Source organism: Sardina pilchardus, chromosome 7 (assembly GCF_963854185.1).
Source record: "Sardina pilchardus chromosome 7, fSarPil1.1, whole genome shotgun sequence".
In the NCBI taxonomy this organism is placed as follows: domain Eukaryota; kingdom Metazoa; phylum Chordata; class Actinopteri; order Clupeiformes; family Clupeidae; genus Sardina; species Sardina pilchardus.
In genome coordinates, this window is record NC_085000.1 from 15,464,103 (window position 1) to 15,485,767 (window position 21,665).

Sequence of the window (21,665 nt, forward strand, 5' to 3'; positions counted from 1 at the left end):
GGTAGTTTACATTTTGACAGGATTCCCAGTTCCAAGAAAGCTGCTATTTTGGTCTATCATAAGTGCATAATATACTGATAAAAGACATCAGCATCTGACATTATTATTATTTTTGTCAAGTCAATTTCTCCTTTAATTTTTTTTGTAATTCGATATTTAAACCCCACAATAACTAGCTAGCCATAACCCAATATTATAACATGGTTATTAGAATTTCTCTGGTTATGTTTATAATTCTCTGGGTTTTATCGGTTTTATCTGAGTTTGCGTCATTCTTCAAAGCTTCCCTACGTCAGTACGGAAGGGGCAGGGCGATTTCATTCGGATTGGATAAACTGAATGTGTTATCGGTGAGGTTAGGATACATGAATGACTGAGTGCTTCTTGGGATGCAAGAATAGTTTGTGTAGTTTTCTCATAATAGACAATCTATCAAGACACTGTTCAAGGATACCAAGTAAACGGTAAGCAGGCGCATCAGCGCACGGACTAAGTAACGTCACGTCTTAACACTGTCACAAGCTAGCGTTAGCTTTCGGTTTAGCTGCCCTTGGATTAATGCTGCTAACGTACTAGCCACTGTAGTTTTACAACAGTCGTGGTCGTACCCGGTGCTAGCCAACTTTGGTTTGCTAGCAAACCAACATGGATGCTGAATGAGTTCATGCAGAGATTAGCCGCCTTAATTCCAACTAGTCTACTATCGTTCCTGTGCACCATTGCTGGATCATGACAGAAGCAATTTAATTCGCAAAGCACGATAACTACTTTCATTTTATCATCAGGAATCTGATGTAGGCTACTGTAGGTAATTAAGTTAGTCCTTGATAGTTCAAGTCTCTTCAATTTATGATCATCAATGACTGTTTGATGCCGGTTGGGTAGTAATTTAAGAACTCAATCTTTTTTAAATGAACGTTAATCTCTGTCCAGCAGTCAGTTGATTATTCAAGAAATGTAATAGACAACACTTGATGGAGTTAGTGTAGGTAGTGATTAGTTTGTTTTGATGCACTTTTCAAATGAGATGACATACCTACACGATAACTACAGTATGACGCCGGATTATGTGGATTCAGAACTGAACATGTCAAGTATATCCATACTACACATGTGTGATGATGGGTGGGTGTGGGGTATTTATATAGTTTTATAACTGGTTGGAGGTTAGCGAGTATGATTCATTTCGTTGTCTCCTATGACCTAGTTCTGATGGTTGTCAGCAGTCACTCCAATTCTGGGGAATTGTGTATTGATGGGGCAAGAAAGGTTGGATTGATTCCCAGGGTGACGCGATGATTACGTCTGTCATGTGTTTTCAGACGCGTTGGATAAGTGTTTTCATGTAATTACGATGTTATAATACTCAAAATATATATGAGCACGAGTGCGTGTTTCAGATGTATGTGTCCAGTTTAATGATTTGAAAGGGTTACTTGGTTTAAACTCCTACAACTGTGAGTCATTCGGATGACTCAGATCATTTGAGATGACATTTGGGTCTAGTGAGGAGTGGTCGTCACAGTAGATAGACCCCATTTCCTAAGGCTGTCAGAGTTCCCCTTACTCTGCCATATAGTAATAACGAACTGATTAGCAGACCATAGTCTGTACAAGAGGGTAGTGTATCACGAGTTGAGACTTCCTGTTTGTATTTGGTATTTGTGATCACAATCTCCTGATTTGTGCAACCAGGTTTCAACAAGGCCACAAACGGTTGTCATGTGAATTTCTTCTTACTCAACTCTGTGAACTAAGAAGAACTTGATCCTGACAGATTCTTCCGATTGCACCTCTTTCCATGCTAAGTCAGCTGCCTTGAGTTTGTTCTCTGTTAATAACTTTGCACCGATATAGAAAACGAGTTGTAGATCAAATCACATAAAAGAAGTAGACTGGAACTTTCTTGTATGGCTATATCACAGAATGAGAATGGTATCTGATGGCTAATGTGTGTTTTTCATAGCAAGGCAGGGGGCAGTGATGGGTAGCCTGAACATGGTAGGATGGGCCTCTCAAAATCAGTCCTGTCCAGTCTATTCTCACTGAATTTACATAACTCTGTTATCTAATTCTTTCTCTAAACCCAAACAATTGAATAGGCTACTACTTCCTTCTCTGAAATGATTCCCTTGTTCTTTCTCTTTCTCTCTCGCTCTCTTCTCTCTCTATTGTCTCTCTCCTCTCTCTCTCTCTCTCTTTGCCCCCCCCCCCCCTCACACAGAGCAGCTGTATTTACTTTCACTTTTTAGTTGTAGCTCTGCCATTGTGTCTATAAGCTTATTGATTGTCATTAGTGGTATGACAGGCACTCTGTGAAAGAAGATAGGGTTGAAAGGGAAGCCCTTTTCACACTATCCCCCCACCCTCTGACTACCCTCTAAGTCTAAAAGACAGATGGGATGTGTCCTGCTCATTTTTGAGATGCCTCTGTAAACCGCCAGTTGTCAGTCACCACTGATCACATGGCAAAACTGCTATTAAATTGGGATCTCATCTGTAGTCTTACGTTGCCATAGCTGACCTTAGACAGTTGCACTCTATTATCCCTGATATATTGTTTTTGTCAACCTATTATGAGATATACAGGTACTGTAGCTACATTCTCTCCAAGCATGCAGTGTTTTCCTTTTTTTGATACATGCGGTTTGTTATTTGTGTAGTTTGATCTAGTCTTTGTTGCCCTTGCAGTGACCTAAGACCATAGTTGAGTTTAAGCAACTGATCTGCAAGGTCCATAAAGAGGGCTGCGTTAGTCACTTGGACTTCTGCAGTGCCTGTCTGCTGTTATTGTTTTTAGAGTAATGACTGTTGATCAATGTTGCACATTCGCTGTAATCCACCTCCTTGAGGCACATTTTGTGTGTTGAGATGAGGTTGCCAGTGCTGTCAGTTTGTGTTGTGTGCTGCCACGGAGTTTTATGTGTGGATGTGTAATGATACTTGTCAGTGGTGATTGGTGGTTTACTTTGACGTGCCAAGCTTATAGCTCTTATGCCTTGGGGGGCAACTCTAACGCTATATGCCATTTAGTTGTAAATGAAGATTAACATTGTTTTGTCCCCCAAATAAAGTTTGTCGGGGTTGTCAGAGTGCCAGAGTTGTCCTTTAAGGGTTTTTGCACCTGGTGTTTAGCCTAAATTTTTCTGTAGTATTTTTGGGTCTTCTCAATGGAATGTGTGTTCTGCAGTGCTGTTCCTCTGGGTGTGGTGTTTGATGAGACAGAGCTGCATGAGCTACATCCCTCTTTTGGGGAATGGTCATTGAGGAACCCTGTGTTGTACACTGCAAAAAATGAAAAGTGTAAATAGTGTAATTATCTTATATTAAGATAAAAAAATTTTTTATTTGGTATTGTTTTAAGTATGAAAATACTTACCCAGCACACTCTCGAAAGATAATTTTACTTAATTTAAGAAGACTTTACTTAAATTAAGTAAAATGATTTCAAAAGAAAGCACTAGGTAAGTGTCTTTGTACTGAAAACAATACCAACTAGTTTATTTATCTTGATATAAGATTCAAACACTTGGTTAGATTTTATTAGACAAGCTGTTTTTTGCAGTGCAGCACTAGCCACGGCACGCCACGCCAGGTCACGTCTCTCTCAGGTCTCTCTCCCTGTCAAGCGGCATCTCCGTCAGCGTAGCATGAGAGGTGTTGTCATGCCTCACGCAAACCTTTGTCCACTCATCTCTGCCACCTCACATATTTGCTCACTTATTGGCACTGTTTGTGTATGGCTGTTGTGTGTGTGTGTGTGTGTGTGTGTGTGTGTGTGTGTGTGTGTACCAGGATGTGGAAGGCACGCCTAATGCAGAACCAGCATTTACATTTCAACAAGGCTTCATTGTAACAACAATCGTTGACCTCGGATGTCATTTACTGTATGTAGGTCTATGTGTTCCCAGCAGCGCTCAAGCTGAGATGTTGTAGCCTATAAAGATGTGGCATCATATAATTAGTCTTGAATGCTTTCTGTGCTCCCCTCACAGTGATCCTCAGTGCGGTGAGATTAAAGTGTAATGAGCTGGTAGATGGATTAGTGCCTGAGGAAATTCCACAGAAGTATTTACTGTCTTCCAGACCTAAGGTTGAAGTCATTCAGGAAAGCTTACACTGTTAAATATTACTGTGATTTCACAATACCTTACAGTATTATTTCACAGTAAATTACTGTACTCAAATATTTACTGTAAAATCACAGTAGCTCTATCACATTACAGCACCTTGTTGTGAAATTTGAATTGCACTTGAACCGCACAGCATTGTGGGGCGATTTCTAACGTTCCCCCCTCCCACCCGCACCTGCTGCCACCCTCAACTGAATTTTCAACTCAGCCGTCCACCAGTGACTTCAATCATCACTTTTCTGCATGTGTAAGCTGTACAAACTCTGCCATCATATCCAAGGTAAGAAGTACAGTGCTTTTGTATGTTATTTAGAAACGGGAATTTAATTAAAAATATATATATTGGTGTTATACTGTAATGTTTACCAAAACCCGTTGTGTTAGAAGTGGCTGGCTAGCCATTAGCTAGCGAGCTAAGAATCGCTAACATTTGCAGAGTTAGCTTTTTCAATAGCTAACTTCACGATTATGTGCAATATCTGGAATGGTAGTTAATATCATATCCAACAATACGTCTGTGTAAGATGTCGTTGTGAATGTAGTTTTAGTTTGAATGAAATATCAGGCGCAAGTAACGTTTACGTTAGCTATCTTTAAAGTGGCTGATTGTAGCCATGCAGGCTAACATTAAGTTAACATTGCAGACACAGATGAGAGTTGTTAATGTTACTTTCCTAACTAACGTGACTTTTAAGAATTGTCATGGGACATAGGCTTACGTAGATAACTTAATTTAAATTTGATATACAGTAGTGCCGATACAAAGGGAAAGAGGACCAGTAAAACTAATGAATGTAGTAATTTATCTCCCACCTTAACCTTAACTAAACTGCAGTTTAGTATGGCCATTGTCATTAACAGACGTGTCAAGGATGTGAATGGGGGTATGATGCACTTTAGGTTGTGAAGGGTAGTGTTTGGCTTCATGTTCTTAATTTCATAGCCCTTATTTATCCCTTGTTTGATATACCTAATCTGTGCCGAACTATGTGTTTATTTAAAATGCATATGAGTGTAGTAGTGCTTCAGTGATGATCTTTTTATCTTCTGTGTTTTGCAACTTATTAATCTTAGTCTCCCTCTGTTCCCTCTGTTTACAGACATTGCATTGTGAGGACTGGTGCCCTGGGAACACTGAGCGCATTCTCGAAAATTCCAAATTTGTGCCACTTCCATACGAAGACAGCCCAGAATAATGTAGGTCCGGCCCTGCACACATTCACATACAAAAAAATTACAGAATTACATATAGCATTATGATGTGTGCATTTATTTGTACGTTTATCCCCTCTCTTCCTTGTCTGTTTGTTATGATTGTGTAGTGGGCTCCATCAACCATTCCGGGTAAAGTCGGTCTGTCCTGATTGCACTACTTGCTAATTGATGACGTCTAGAAGCCATAGCTGCTTCCCTCAACGTGGCGTAAGTGTTAATGTGTTTTGAATGTATTTATTGGTACCATTGTGAGTGCTCTACTGTGAATGAATGCAGCTACTTAAAATACTATACTCTTGAAATATCCATGTTTACCATTGTGTTGGTGGTAATGTAAAGTGTTGTGAATATCTGCCAAACTGATCATATTCATTATTTCAAGTGTATTGTATAGAATGCATACTTATGTTAAATCCTATCTTTTATTGACAGAGCCCTCACAAATAAACTGATACCAGGAATTAACATACAGTAGATGGTGATGGTGGTGGTGGCAAGGGTGCCTTCACAAGGTAATTATAATATCTGTTTGTACATTTCATTGACTTGTCTTACTTACTTTTTAATGCTTCATTTTTTTAATCTTGCTCAATCATGACAAGGTGTATGACAATTGCTGTTTTATTTTTTAGGTGCCATGTCACAATCTCAGTGTGGAGCCAAAGGCTGCTATTGCAAGTCAGATGGGGGACGATCGATGTAAGGCATCAGAAAGGTGGTGTACGTACAAAGGCTGGAGCTGCTGGAGACAGTGTTGCACTTAGGTATGATATCACACAGATATACTATTGCTCAGAACTGTGGGGTCACTTTGAAATATCCTTCCTATCAAAAGAAAAGCACCCGACATCTGCATTACTTATACTGTAACTATTGCATCTGACTTATAGGTTGCTAATGTGTGTATTTTTTTATTTGTCACAAAAGATTACTAGTTTGAGTAGTTTGTAGTAGTTATATTCATGGACAGGACCTATTGTACTCTTTTACAGATACTTGATTTACTGCCGAAGGTACCATCAGAGCACCACCCTACCCCTGCAGGACCAGAAGAGGACGGACAGGGGGCCAACATTTTTTAACACTCTGACCATGGACTATTTAAACCATTGAGGTAACGCAGACGTCTGATCCCACTTGGCTAAAACAGAAGACTGAGGAGGAGTTTCTTTCCTCATGCCATTCGCATCCTGAGCACACATACTACATTACATGGACTTGCCATACTGCACTTACACACTGCACTATTTACCCCCTGACTCATTCCGTGTCAAATCAGACAAGGTTATGCTGCACCGTCTCAGGCCTGTACAATATTTTTTTGTTCAATCCTATGTCTTCATATTATAATGTTTGTATGGCCTGCTCAATGATTTTCATTGAAAAGTGTTCATTAAAAGTTCAAATGGTATTTTCTTTGTTGTTGCTTTTATTGACCAGATCCAAAACATGTTGGTATAGGTCAGGTAAATCACAAATCAAATGTTCAAATGTACAATATCTTTCACTGTAAATTCACAGCAAATTGCTAGCTACTGAGTTGCATTACTTTTACAGTAAAAATGAAAATATACAGTATGGTATTGTGATTATACACAACATGATACTGTAAATTTACTCCAAATTGCTGGCTACTAAATTGCATGACTTTTACAGTAAAAATTAAAATGTACAGTATGGTATTGTGATTATACACAACATGATGCTGTAAATTCACAGCAAATTGCTGGCTACTGAGTTGCATGACTTTTACAGTAAAACATGAAATTCACAGTAATTTACTGTGAGATAGTACCGGTAAATTACTGTGAAAGTCATGCAATTAGTAGCCAGCAATTTACAGTAAATTCACAGTGAAACATTTTACAGTGTAGGATGTCAGACACTAGGATGTCGGATACCAACAATAATACCAACTAGACAAGCAGAGAGTAGGGATGCACCGATCCGATATTTGGATCGGATATCGGCCCCGATATGAACAAAATAGCTGGATCGGGGATCGGAAGAAATGAGCCGATCCATGGGCCGATCCCTATAGTCTCAAAAAAAAGGCTGAGCCATGACGCGCAACCAGCCATTTAGCGCAGCTCACTGCTGCGGGTTAGAGTGTGCCTCACCTCACGTGTGTGCTCTGAGTGTCTAAATTCATGGATGGGATAAATACAGATACCAAATTTATGTCATAGGATCAAAAGAATATCTATACTAACTACCATTTGTCATAGATTAATTACGATCTTCATGCGTTTTGTTGCATTTAGGCAACACGTTAATGTGTAACACTACTCAAACTAAACACATTGTCATTTTCATCTCATCTGTATAAACTGTTCTTGGTATAAAGACATGCAAATGTTCAAATTGGCTGTTAAAAAGGTATCATTTATTAGATAAAACGTACAACTTCTACCGTTTACCACCATTCAAACTCCGTGTGAACTAATTAGTTTATCGTGGGGAAACTGCGGGACCGTACCACTATGAGTAAATAGAGGGGTTTCGCGGGTGACACCATTTTGGCAGGGGTGTTTCAATGTATGTCACTAATATGGGATTGTTATCTGCAAAATTGTTTTTTTGTTAGATTTATTATTTAGTAATAACTGTGAACTTGAATTTGAATGCTGTTCCAAGTTGCTGCTGGTGTACAACTATTTATTTTTAATACTAGTAATATAATCAATAATGATGATAATTATAATAATAATAATAATAATAATAATAATAATACATTACCTTTATATCTAAGTGTTATTTTGTGAGATTTTTTTTAGGAAAGTCATGTTTAGTTATAGGGAAAGAAGAATGAAGTCAAGCCTGATGCCTTTAGTCTTTTCCACATGGTGAGGTATACAGTTTATTAATTAACAATGGTATCGGATCGGTATCGGATATCGACCGATACGCAGAGCCCAGGCATCGGTATCGGTATCGGGACTGAAAAAGTCGGATCGGTGCATCCCTAGCAGAGAGCGCAAGCTTCCGCCAAGCGAAAACATAACCGCCTCCTGGATCCAGGCAGTTGTACAGATCGGATCCCTCCCAAAATTTGATCGTTTCTTCCTTGGATTTCAGACCTTCCCTGAAAATTCATCCGTCGAAATCCATCCATACCTTTTGGAGTTATCTTGCAAACAAACAAACAAACAAACAGACAGACAGACAAACAAACCCCAATGAAAACATAACCTCCTTGGCAGAGGTAATAAAGGGAATGTTTTATGTTTTTTTTAATGTTTTAAATGATGGTCCCACATTCATTTCCATCCTGTACGTTCCCTCAGGCTCTCTCACTTCTCTTACCCATCACACACGCAGTGTATTACAGGAGTCTTTTGAAGACGTGTGCTCTTGAACTAAAGCAGTGGTTCAAGCAATTGTATGGTTGGTAAAAGTATACCTTACATTACATTGCATTTGGCTGACGCTTTTTAACCAAAGCGACTTACAACATGATAAAACATTTAAGCTTTTAAGAGCACTTCTAACAACAATTAAAAAACACAAACACAAGTGCATCAATGAGTGTAGTAAGTGCATCAATGAGTGCAATTGTCTGTAGTAGTGCTATGAGAGGAGATCTCTGAAGAGCTGGGTTTTCCGGGTTTATACCTTACACCATGGCTGGAGGGGTTTTCCTCCAGGAGTGTGAGCTCTTGAGTGGTGCAGAGTGAGTGACTGCACATCAGCTGGAGTTGGGAGTGAGGTTCTGGTCAGCCTCTGAGGTTCTGGTCAGTCTCTTGGGAGAATGGGTGGAGGGGAGGGAATGAAGGGAACCTGGAGGGGGAGGCAAGGATGACAGGCGAACAGATGCTCAGTAACACAAAAGGAGGACACAGCTGGAGGTGTGTGTGTGTGTGCGTGTGTGCGTTAGAGAGTGTGAAATGATGAGAAGGGGTTGTGAAGGCCTTTCAAAATGATGCTTGCTGACTTCATCACCTAGTTGTCGTCATACCCATAACCACGAACCAGCCATCATAAATTCCCAGTCACTGTATAGGCCTACGCTTCCCTGAACTCTCAGTGCAGCTCCCTGATACTGCTCACCTCAGCAACCTCCTATGCATCATCACACAATCACTGGTTACCCTGGCAGCATGATGCTGACGCCTAGCTTGAAGCTCCATTAAAGCCGATTGTTGTCATCAGGGCTTTGTGTGTGTGTGTGTGTGTGTGTGTGTGTGTGTGTGTGTGTGTGTGTGTGTGTGTGTGTGTGTGTGTGTGTGTGTGTGTGTGTGTGTGTGTGTGTGTGTGTGTGTGTGTGTGTGTGTGTGTGTGTGTGTGTGTGTGTGTGTGTGTGTGTGTGTGTGTTCCTCTCCTCTCACCGGCTGAGTCAGTAACACTAGTCCTCTCCCACCAGGCGGGTCATTCTGCACACCGACTCGCCTAGAACAGGCAGGCTGATTGGTTTGTGACGTCATGTCTGTCACATGTTATTGATTATTCATAGTCTCACTTGCATTTTAGCTCTCGGGCTTGACTGCCCCCCCCCCCCCCCCCCCCCCATTTGGAGCAGCAGCTGTGTTATGCTGTTTTAGTGGTGCCTGGCTGCCCCCAACGCTTAGCTCCACCACACTTGTCCATTAGTCTGTCTAATTTGTGTGGCTGGCTGTTCAGGGTTTTTTCAGCCTTTACATCCTTCAACCTAGAGAAATCGGACAAATTGTATTTGTCAGTGTGTTGATAAAACCATTGCTGCCATGCGGTCCTTGATTATGATTGGCTGAATCGTATTTGATGCTGTTGTTAAACCCAACACAAGCATTATACACCTCGACCGCATTTCGTCCTATAGTAATGCGCTACCACAACTTACACAAATGTTGGAGTAGCTGCGCCTCGATGTTTCATGACAACCATGCAGGTGGAGGAAATAATATTTCTTGGCAGAAGAATGATTTTCTACATCGTTCAATTTTTCGTTTCGTTTTTTGTCTCATGAAACGCCCCTCAGCTGTTCTAAAGTCAGTGTAAACTACGGCCTCTTGGCACTTATTGCTTACATTTAACAGTGAAAGTTTTGAGTTTTTGTTGTTTTGAAAAAACTTGACTCATTGGACATATGAGTTAGATACACTTTGAATCCGTGTGAATGAATAGGCTGCTGTTCCTGTGTCTGCAAAGTGTTCATATAGGAATCAACTTCGTAGGAGCACAGCAGAAATGTTCTTTCTGGTCTGTTTTTCTTCCAGCATTCGGGCAACACCTGATTGGGTCTGACCCTGGGCTTGATAATAATGGTTGCCCCTTGGCTACCAAATTGTTACAAGTGTCAACCAGATTTGAACAGACTTAAAAGACCAGACTTTTAAAAGTTAGTCCGACCCTAAAATTCTTACCCTGACCAACCAACAAGTTCACCAACAAGAGTAGAATGCGTGCAAGGAAAGCCTCAATACTGAGTTCTGAAGCGGAGGTGGCTGAAGAGACGTAAACTTTGACAATATTTTTGAGGCAAAATGGACAAGTATGGCGGACACAGAGGAGTTTGCATCCAAATCCCATCTAGCTGTGGCCTTCCAGGCAGTGTTCTCACCCCTTTTTTATTTTTTACCCCTTACCACTTTGCTGCCTGCTCTTAGAGTAGTGAAAAAACACACAGCCTAAGTTACCAATCATTACTTGTCGCTCAGGCCACACTGTTCCTCATATAGTACATGACATACACCTTTCATGGAGACTGTAGTAGGAGCATCCTTTTGTTTTTCACTGAGCCATGGCTGGTGCCCTAGTGTCTAGCTCCATCAGTAAACAGTAGAGTCCTGAACGAGGTCACAGACAGCCAGACATCTTCAAGCGGCCTCTGTGGTCTTGACCGTCTTGCCCAAGGGTGTATTCTCATCAGGCAGACATGGGCCACGGTCAGGCAGTGTGTCGGGTTCATAGAGAGAGGCATCACAAAGAGCTGATGAAGCCTGACTTATCATATTTCACCTTGTTCAGCTTCTATACACAAATACAGCGAAACACGCAAGTACGCAGCGCCGCCATTACTGCGTGCCTGGCTGCTGAAGAAATAGCGTGTTGGTCCCATAGGCGGCTGTTGCAGAGGTTAGCTGTACGTCTTAATACCTTATGTTGTTAATAAATTACCTTCATCGGTAAGTTTTGGCCACAGTCTGACATCATCTACCCAATGTTCCCTTTCACCAGACATTTTCTTTCATGAGCAGGATCTCTTGTTAGACATTCTCTGACAGGATGCTTTCATTGAAAAGCACAGGCAAGTGTCACTGCACACTCCGCAGGCAGGCAGTAATGGCGACAGGCAAGATGGCAGCGCCCATAAAGTTTGCACTGGATTTGTGTATACAATATCTGGGAAGTTTACCTGTGCCACTTAATTTTGGCCGTTGTCTCAACTCACACCAATGACTTCCCACTATGACACTGGTTTTAATGTTGTGTTTAAGGGCTGTTGAGGGTGCTTGTGTATTGTGAAAGATTTTTCCATTTTAATAGCTAGCTAGGTTGCATTCCACTCATTATTTTCTATATCCACTATTAGCTCCGCCCCCTCATTCTCACACCCATAATTTACCCTCACCTTCCCATTGGCCACTTTTCCCAGATTTGTTAAGAAGCTCTTATAGTGCTAAGAAATTCTTAGGAACGTTCCTAGAAAGTTCTTAGAGCGCTCCTAAGAACTTAGCACTTAAGAGCTTCTTAACGAATCTGGGAAACGCGGCCAATATCCACTGTCCCCTCTCTCCATTGAAAACCACATACCCTTTTCACCTGCCTCTTACCCAAAACATTCTCTGCAACTTTGAAGCTATACGAGGAGTCACAGGCATCCAATAATGTTTGTGAATGATTGCTGAGTGTCACGAGAGCCCATGTGGCAGGATATGGTAACAGAAGGGTGGAATCCACTCATCTATGACAAAAGCCTGTGATTGGCTTTTCAGTCTCAGACATCAGGTCATTGGCCCTGCTCTGGGGTTGCCATGGCAATCTCGGCCATCTGGTGGTTTGTGTGCCGGCCCTCAGCTGATGGCGGTTTTGAAGTTTACTGGCGTCCCATGACATCCATTGCAACACAGAAAGCCTAGTTTGGACTGTGTGCTGTGTGTGGCTCACCTTTAGTTCAGATTATCCTTTTACTCACTCTCTCTCTCTCACACACTTTCTCTCTCTCTCTTTCATTCTCTCTCTCTTTCACTCTCACTCTCTCTTTCTCTCTTTTTCACTCTCTCTCAAGCACTTCTCAGCCACTCGGCTCCTCTCTCCTGCCTCATTCTGTAGTGTGTGTTAGATTTGTATTTGTGGTGACTGGCTGTCAAGGAACATTATTGCTTTCCACCTAACAGCCACGATCAGCCCAGCACAGCCTGTCCATTTGAGAAACGAGACTGGGCTGACCAGAACTGCCTGAGCGTGAGTAGTTCAGGGATAAACGGATATTAAAAAAAAAAAAAAAAAGAGTGCAGAGGGATTGGAAGACTGTGTGTGTGTGTGTAGTGTATTTTGTATGTTTGTTTGTTTGTGTGTGTGTGGGGGTGGGGGCTTGCATCAACTTATGCTATTCTTTATGCTGTTAGAGTGACACTACCAGCCGAAAACAGATTCCTCGTGTGTACTTTAAATCTAATCGCAAATAAATCTAATGCTGATTCTGGTTCTGATCAATATACTGCAAGGGAAACACTGGTAGATGAGCAGCCAGCTACATTGAGGATGGAGGGGAAAAGTCAAATGAGAGCAAGTACCTTTGTTCCTTCAAAGAGAGGGCGTGCATTCAGAGCTAAATGATATATGAGGGGCACATCATTGAGGTAAAGCTAGAGCGTCCATATGGCACAAGCTGAGTCTGTGTGGGACTTGGGAAGACTTGGGAAGACGGGGGGAGGGGGGTGACCATAACGTCTGCATTGCAGAGGGGAACCCTGCGTGTAATCAGGCTTAGCGTCATTCCTCAGTCGGGAAAGGAGCTCGGCCTGTCTGATCAACGCGCGCGCGCACACACACACACACACACACACACACACACACACACACACACACACACACACACACACACTGAGAGAGTGAGAGGTTGCAAAGAGTGGGAAGAAAACGAGGGAGGACGAAACAAGATCAAGCAATAATTCAACATTTGTGCAGACAGAAATATCAACATAGAGAAAGTCATTTCTCCTGTGACTTCCTCGATATTTGACCCTATTCAACTGGCTGCCTCCTCCCTCTCTAAGAGCAATCGTACACTACACCATGGACACGGTCAGTTATTTGCAGCCCTTCCAACGTGGAGGAACGACTGCTGTGAGTGTCCACTGCCTGCCGCCTCCCTGCGAGCAGAAATAGCCCCCTCAGGGCGGAGGCGCCGCGCGGCTCACGCTAATCTGCTAATATCCCCTGACAGCGAGGCGCAATTAGACACGGGACGGGGGTGGAAGGCCTCACACAACCTGACGATAGGTTGCAGAGAGAGGGACACCGAGGCAGGAAGAGGGCGACTGTGTGAAGCACACTTTACTTACAGGTCCACATGATGTGTGTGTGGCTCAATCACGGTCTGTCTGGTAGAGTTTTGACCGTGCTAAGTGTTTTGTGCCTCAGTTAGCCTCAGACCATCTTGAAAGACCATTTGGCTAAATTCAAATGGCCAGCAGATCTGGCTGTGTTTACCCAGCCTAATATAAGCCCTCAGAACCGCTTGTGTCAGTTACAAATAAGTTTTTACTCTTTGTACCAGTGTGCAAGATTTAAAGATTAAAGTGTGTGGGGCATTTGCTGAATTAACATTGAATGACACAGAAATTATGTGTGTGTGTGTCTGTGTGTGTGTGTGTGTGTGTGTGTGTGTGTGTGTGTAGGCCTGCAATGGACAGGCACTGGTAAATTCAGTGACTATTTGTTTATACGGTATATATACATTTCTCCACTAGAAACTCCAGCAGTCATTTTGGGTATTGACACACACAGTGACTGATGTGTCTCCCTGTCTCTTTCCCACACACAGTGACTGATGTGTCTCCCTGTCTCTTTCCCACACACAGTGACTGACGTGTCTCCTTTTCTCTTTCCCTCAGTCTGTGGCTGTGGTAGGGGCGTGAGAGAGTGAGTGATGGCGGACCAGCAGAAGCAGCGCTCCCTCTCCACATCGGGCGAGTCTCTCTACATTGTGCTCGGCGTCGACAAAAACGCTGCACCTGAAGACATCAAGAAGTCATACAGGTGAGTTTCAAATCCCACAGGACACCTGCAGCCTATCAAGGCCCTTGTTCTGTGTCCGAGTGAGGAGCCTTAAAGAGACCCTATGCAACTTTCTGCAGGAGACGATCGCTCTTTGTTTACATCTGGAAGTCTGAGACGAAGAACCACGCTTGCAATTTATGTATTTAAATATAGCCTATACATGTATAAATATACACGCTAAAGCTGTCGGGGAAGCTCTGCAGAGAAAATGCAAGCATAAAACGAGCGAAAACGAACAACGAAACCGAAACCAGAGATGAAATCGCCAATCCGGCATAGTTCCTCTTTAACCTCTGGCCCGTTCTCCATTCCCTCCCTCCCTTTACGCCGTGGGTGTCTTTCAAACTCTCTCCTCGGTCCTCGAGGCTCGTTCCCACTGATCTATAACTAACACTGGATAGACTATCCCATTGTTGCCGCTGCCCCATCATTCTTTATCTAGATCAGTGAGGACGAGGATCGAGGAAGGAAGGGAGGGTGTATAAAAGACCAAATGAGCGGCACCCTGTGTTGCACTATTTTTCTCCTTATGTTGATTTGAGAGTCGGGTGTAGAGACGATATAGGTAATCAATAACTAATGATATGGGTAATCAACACTGATGACTAAAGATATGGGTAATCAACACTAATGACCCAGTAATCCATATAAATAGGATGTATTGACCAGAAATGATCAAACATTTCCAGGCAGTAATGAGGTAAACATTCAATAATGAGGATGAATAAGAAGTTATTTTTGAAGATCCACAAGAGGGCAGCAGAGAGCTGTGATATATGTGTACTGTCTAATTCATCATCCTTACCGATCATCCTTACCCTTCCTCAGGAAATTAGCGCTAAAGTACCACCCTGATAAGAACCCAGACAATCCAGATGCGGCAGACAAGTTCAAGGAGATCAACAACGCCCACGCCATCCTCAGCGATGTCACCAAGCGCAACATCTACAACCAGTATGGGTCACTAGGACTCTACGTGGCCGAGCAGTTTGGCGAGGAGAATGTCAACACCTACTTTGTGCTCTCCAGTTGGTGGGCCAAGGTAAGCAGCAGGAGGGGCAGGGGATCGGCAGTCGGGAACTGAGTATTTATTATTTTCCTGTTTTTATATCTATATTGTGTTGTATGTGGATTTCTTGTCTGTTATATGTTGTGTGTTGACCCCAGGAAGAGTAGCTGATGCTTTCTGCATCAGCTAATGGGGATCCAAATAAAATAAAATATATATTATATTTTTTTAAAAACCTGAATGAGTGAGATGGACCTGGAAGAGTGAGATGGTGGAATAGTCTGAGGGGGGGGGGGGGGAGATTTCTGTAAATTAACCAAGAAGTGATCCTGTAGTTCTTCTCGTACTGAGCAGGATTACCATCAGTTGGGTAAAGCTAAACTGTCTCACACCAGTGTAAACCAGCTCACATTCCTTATTAGTGGGTGAACAATCCAACGCTTGATGATTTTGGTTTTTGAGGTGTAAGATATCAGGTACTGCCTGTATAGCTATGGTGTGTGCAGATACTGATGGATTGGAGTCTAGAAATATGTTGTCTACCCATTTTTCCGCCATTTATCAGAGATTTTTTGTTGAGTTTGCTAGTCGGTATTTGTCTGATTAAATTTGTGTGTCAAAGGATGTCTGATTGTCTCACTCTTGCGCCCCCTGCAGGCCTTGTTCCTCTTCTGCGGCGTGGCCACGGGCTGCTACTGCTGCTGCTGCCTCTGCTGCTGCTGTAACTGCTGCTGTGGCAAGTGCAAACCCCGGCCCCCGAGTGACCAGGAGCCCGAGTTCTTCGTCTCGCCCGAGGACCTGGAGGCCCAGATGCAGGAGGACAGAGGTGGGGACCACCACCACACCACACACTCTTAACACAAATGTGTTGAAAACTACACAATTTGTGTCCAAATAGGGCTTATGCCGCCCAGAGGCTTATGGGATATCTGAACAACATTTGAGCTAACAAGTGCTTCAAAGTGTGCTGTAGATGATGTAGGCATGAGTCATGAGTGAATGTTCTTCAGAATTGGATACGATGGGCCGGGAGCATATTATGAATTGTTTAAGCATACATATTTTTTACATGTTTTTTTTCTATTATGATTATTATCAATTGTTGTGGTTATGAAATTATATTATTGTATTGTTTTGTTTGAATGTCGCCTTGGACAAAGGTGTCTGCTCAGGCTAAGCAACCATAACCATAACCATATGAAATCATAGATATTGTATTGTGTATTGAGATGTCGGTGACTGCACTGTGGCTCGATAATCATCCTTATCCCTTTGTAGATGGCACCAGCCCCATCGTGATGCAGCCCTCCTCTGCCACGGAAACGACCCAGTTGACCTCCGACAGCCACCACTCCAGCTACCGGACCGACACGGGCTACAACTAGCACCAGTCTAGAACCTTTACCCTGGCCTTCTACTCCCACTAACTCCCACTCCCGCCCCCCACTGCCTCCGCCACCCTTAAACCCACTTCCCCAACCCGGGACGAGCCACCATGCTGGGGCTTCTGGAAGAGGAGCAGCCCAATCAGACACTGGAAATGATGCGCTGAGCGAGTGACGGAGAAGAGAGAGAGAGAGAGAGAGAGAGAGAGAGACTGAGCGTGAGGATGCCAAGTAGTCTTCATCTGCTTCCCGCACTGACAGCAACACATATCAGCGCCTTTTTTGGAAGGCAGAAAAAGGAGAGAGGTTTTTGTTGTTGTTGTTGTTGTTTTTGTCTCTTTTTTTTGTTTTTGCCTTTTACCTCCTGTCGTTCCAGATTCTGCTGTCATCCCTCTACCACCCATTCAGCACACACATATACACACACACACACACACACACACACATACATAACTCTCACATGCACACACTCACTATGATTTTAGATTGTAGCATTTAATTTGCAAATTAAGCTTGTGTTTTTAATATTTATGTTTTATCCTTTTACTATGTCAGTATTGTTAGGTGGTTCTTGTACTGTTCATTTCCATATAGCTCTTCATGGAGCCTCAGCACTCCATGTGAGAGAGATGTTTGTCTTGTCAGCAGTGCATAACCTGCACGTGTAGCGCTTCCTTTAACCTAGTATAATGTATGTTCTCCATGAAGCCAGAAAGTCCAGCAGGGACTGATTCTAATGAGCATTATAATGATTACATTCAATTACTAAAGACTATTAATTATGAAGATGTGACCCAATTACTACATTGTTGATCAACACTCCAGATTGCACCTCTCACACAGACGACAAATTCTGCAAGTAGAGTTTGCGTCATTATTGGGTCTTTACTTGGTTCTTTCATGACCATACTAACATACACTCAAATAAAATGAACCCTGGCTTCTCATTTGGTATATTTTCATTTTGGAAAAATAATGTGGATAATTCTTTAGACTTGTATTACAGAGTGTGATTGTGAGTGTGTGTGCGCGTGCGCACACACACACAGCCTCCCTTTACTAGTCCTAAAATTTGATGCTTCAGTTGACCTGTCATTTCTCTTGGCACATACCTGTAATAGAGATGAGATATGAAGTAATACAGTAAATCTCAAGCTTGACACGTCCAGGAGCACTTGTTGTTTGCGCAGTAGTCATATTGTTGTGTAGGAATGAGATATTCAGCCGTTCAGAGCGGTTATTCACCTAATGTGGACTGATCATCATATTGCCATACTCACTCACTCACACAAATCAACTAGTCCTAGCCAAAAGGAGCTGAGCTGATTATACTTTGCTGTCAGTGAGTAACAAAAAAGCCAAAACGACAGCGGTTGCTCAGGATGACCTTTGCCAGTCCGTGTTAGCCAAGCTTGCCAGTCTTCTAGCCACCACCCATCCTATTCCCTTGAACACACACATGCACACACACATACAAAGACTACTGCTTGTAGATCCTCTCTGTATTAACTTCATACGTGCATCCACTTTCAACCCCTGTGTGCAGGTTACACTGTAGGTTTGGTGTGCTGTTGGAATCTGGAGCTGTTGTACCAACCAAGACACACTACTATTCCAGTGTAAGTGGGATAGGCAGGGATGGCATATGGTGTTGAGCTGGGGGATGTAGGAGCGAGGTTGGAATCTAAAGCGTGCATGAGTATTGTGTTCTTCCTTATGTGTCTCCTGGCTTGGACTCTACAGCACAAACACCATGAAAGGGTGAGGCATTTGGTGTGGCTTGCAGTTGTTGTTGCCTTCCCTGCTGAAGTTGCAGTCAGTTCTGTTGCAGTCAAGCCTACACTGCTAACACGTTAGTCACACTGCTCATGTGTGCTTTGTGACTCCTTCGGTTTTACCAGAGTGCATATTTGTTCAAAACTGTTGTGACTGACCAAAGTTTGCTGATGCGGTTTCCTACCAGCACTGAGGCTACTGTGGCGTTGACCGTCTACTAGAGTTAGTAGAGTAAAATGGAAACGATGAGCTTGGAATCAGTTAGAGTGAGAAGCACATTTGCAATGCTGACATGCCAAATCATGGGCTTTCCACAGATTTAACGGCAACATGATCTGTGCATGAGGTGTGCAACTGATAACCTGTCTGTTGCTGTGCTTCGGCATGTGGCAACTCCTGAGGTCGTCCCCAGTTGGGCTGCAGCGTGAGGCTGACTCTGATGATGCAAGAGAGGATGACAACGATGTCACTGAAGGAAGCCTGTGCTTGCTTCACACCTGTTGCCATGCCAACAGGTGCTTCTCGGTTGCCATGCGAACAAGCGCTTCCCTTCAGATTCTGCTGGAGAACATGTTGCCTTCCAACAAACCCACAAAAGGTGGCCTCCGGCTCATCTATGCATGTGTGACTAACAGATCGCTGCTGCAGGCTGGAGGCGGGGATGCCAGTGGTGATTTGCCGGTTATGGTGGCGGTAACTGTTGTCTTCTCTTCCAGAGTGTTCTCTTTATGACTGATCGGCCATTCCAAAGGTGTGAACTGCCATCACATCCATGAGCTTGATATTGGATTCATCTGTTCAGTGGGCTTATTTGGATGAACTCGCTGTAAAAGAAAAAAGTAGATTTATTGGGCTTAATCTCACTGGACCTGTCGTTAGGATCGCTGTCAGACTTACTTGTTGCATTCAGTATCTGATCCTCTTGATCCTTCCTGTTGTGTTTTTACCTTTCTGTTAACTAGTTTAGAGTTGACTGAATACTAAGCCACATTTGAATGACGATGCCCATGGATTTGCACTGTTTTTATTTATGTTGCTAGTTTCTTTCTGTCCTGTTGCTTCTGTTGTTTCAGTATAGTTGTGTGTAGCAGACCTAACATACTTTGACAAAAAGTATGTTTGTGTGTGTGTGTGTGTGTGTGTGTGTGTGTGTGCTGAAAAGGGTGTTCCTCAACAAGTGTTGGAATGCAGATATTGATCAGTATTGCGGCTTATACTGTGCCCATGTCCTATGCCCTCAACTTCCATAACCCCTGGTACTCTTCGTCTTTCCTCTTCCTCACTGCCCTCAGATCTCTCATGCTCTTTTTGACTTGATAAAGCAAAAGTATTTACAGTAGCCTCAACTTCCTCCAAAGCAGTTAATTGGGGGATACAGAAAATAATGAAGGAGAGCGGAAATAGTGAAAGATTTATTTTTTAGGCACATTACAATTGCCACGGTCAGATTTCGTTACTATGGGTGTGTGAGTTAGGTATGCTTGTTGTGTGTGTGTGTCTGAATGTATATCTGTGTGTGCCGGGTGTGGAGGGCGATGGGGGTCAAGCCTTTTTTCGAGGAACCCCTATTCCAGTTGGAACTGTACTGATCCATTCCCTGTGCGCTGTAAAAGCTCACAATGGGACACTCTTAACACCCGTTATGACCATGAGTATGTTTCCTATGTGGACTGTGGAGGGTAGCGGTGTGTGTCCATCTCTAATATTTATCTTTTCAAATGTAACTTACTTGTCATATTTGTTTTAGATCCAAGGTCTGTCTGTGTGAGTGTGTGAGTTTTGATTCCATGACCCACAGTGTTTCCTATATTTTCCTTTAGTTGTAAAATGATTTATGTTATCTGTGTGAGTGCTGAAAGTAAATATAGGCTACTGACAATCAGTGAAGCCAGGAATGGTAGATAATGTCTATAGGGATACAGAACTTTTGTGTTTTTGTTTTTCGAAGTGATCTGATAAGAATCATACTACCATAGTACTCCCTAATCTGTTTTATTTTGCATAATTCAATTTTGATTAATAATACTGCAAACATCTCTGCTTTTGTTATAGTTTTAGACTAGAATCTTGCAATTATAGATTTAAAAAGTGGTAGTATATTTTGATTTTCTGGCATTACGTTGACAAGGGAAGTTTTAGCTGTGACCTTTCTGTGTCCTGTTTTGTGTTTTTAGCAGAACCAAAAGAGTCTCCTTTTTTATTTTAATGTGATCTGGATCTCTGTGGATCGATGTCTTCTGGTTTAGTTGCTTGTGTTGCCTGTGACAAACCGACATATCCTTGTCTCTATGGTGACCTTTTGACCTGAAAATAAAGGCAAATTGTCAGTGTGGACATCTATACCAAAACTAGTCAAAATGAACCAAACAGTAAAACACAACACAATACAAGTACAACTTTATAATTAATGAAGTTATATAATGCAATTTTATTTATTCTGTTTTTCTTATGGTTTTAATGAAGTACCGTAGTCCAAATAGTGTGCATGTAGATTTTGGGAAGATGCTAGATTGATCAAGATCCTCATACTCAATGACTTTGTCAGTTGTATGTATTGTATCTTGAGAGAAAGCAGACATTTCATTCTGTTTTGCTGTTGTTAAAATAAATGTTTCTGAAATTAAGACTGGTCAGCCATTTTGTTTGTATAACAGAATGTTACTGATCCTTTTTTTTACCTCCTTTTTACCTCAATGACTTCAATAACCAGTATGTACTGTACCACCACATTGATAATGATTCTAAGAAGCTGTATGGCTGGGTGAACTCTGCCTGACCTGCTGGCGAATTTCGCCTTTTCTCCACAAAGTGACACACTATAAACATTAGAATAATAAAAAAAAAGTTCAATTGTAAATGTCCATTTAAACTCTTCTGCACTTCGGCTATTTCACCGTCTGACAATGTGATATTTACGAATCCTGAACATGCACATACTGTTGT

General features: G+C 42.4%; 1 protein-coding gene and 1 long non-coding RNA gene across 3 annotated transcripts; both read left to right on the forward strand.

The window, feature by feature from the left end:
* Window positions 1-317: 317 nt before the first annotated feature.
* Window positions 318-21,346, forward strand: dnajc5ab (DnaJ (Hsp40) homolog, subfamily C, member 5ab). Of its 2 annotated transcripts, none has more exons than XM_062540861.1 (5): window positions 318-464; window positions 14,387-14,531; window positions 15,381-15,594; window positions 16,219-16,387; window positions 16,840-21,346. In XM_062540861.1, exons 2-5 carry the CDS (start codon window positions 14,422-14,424, stop codon window positions 16,944-16,946), a joined length of 600 nt encoding a protein of 199 aa, XP_062396845.1. In that variant the 5' UTR covers window positions 318-464; window positions 14,387-14,421; the 3' UTR covers window positions 16,947-21,346. The 2 variants fall into 2 exon arrangements, with proteins under 2 accessions (XP_062396845.1, XP_062396846.1); XM_062540862.1 differs by lacking the exon at window positions 318-464 and adding an exon at window positions 12,326-12,731.
* Window positions 3,920-6,759, forward strand: LOC134088269 (uncharacterized). The gene is made up of 6 exons (XR_009939936.1): window positions 3,920-4,413; window positions 5,234-5,330; window positions 5,456-5,555; window positions 5,781-5,860; window positions 5,981-6,112; window positions 6,341-6,759. It is a non-coding gene; the product is annotated as an uncharacterized LOC134088269 (long non-coding RNA).
* Window positions 21,347-21,665: the final 319 nt, after the last annotated feature.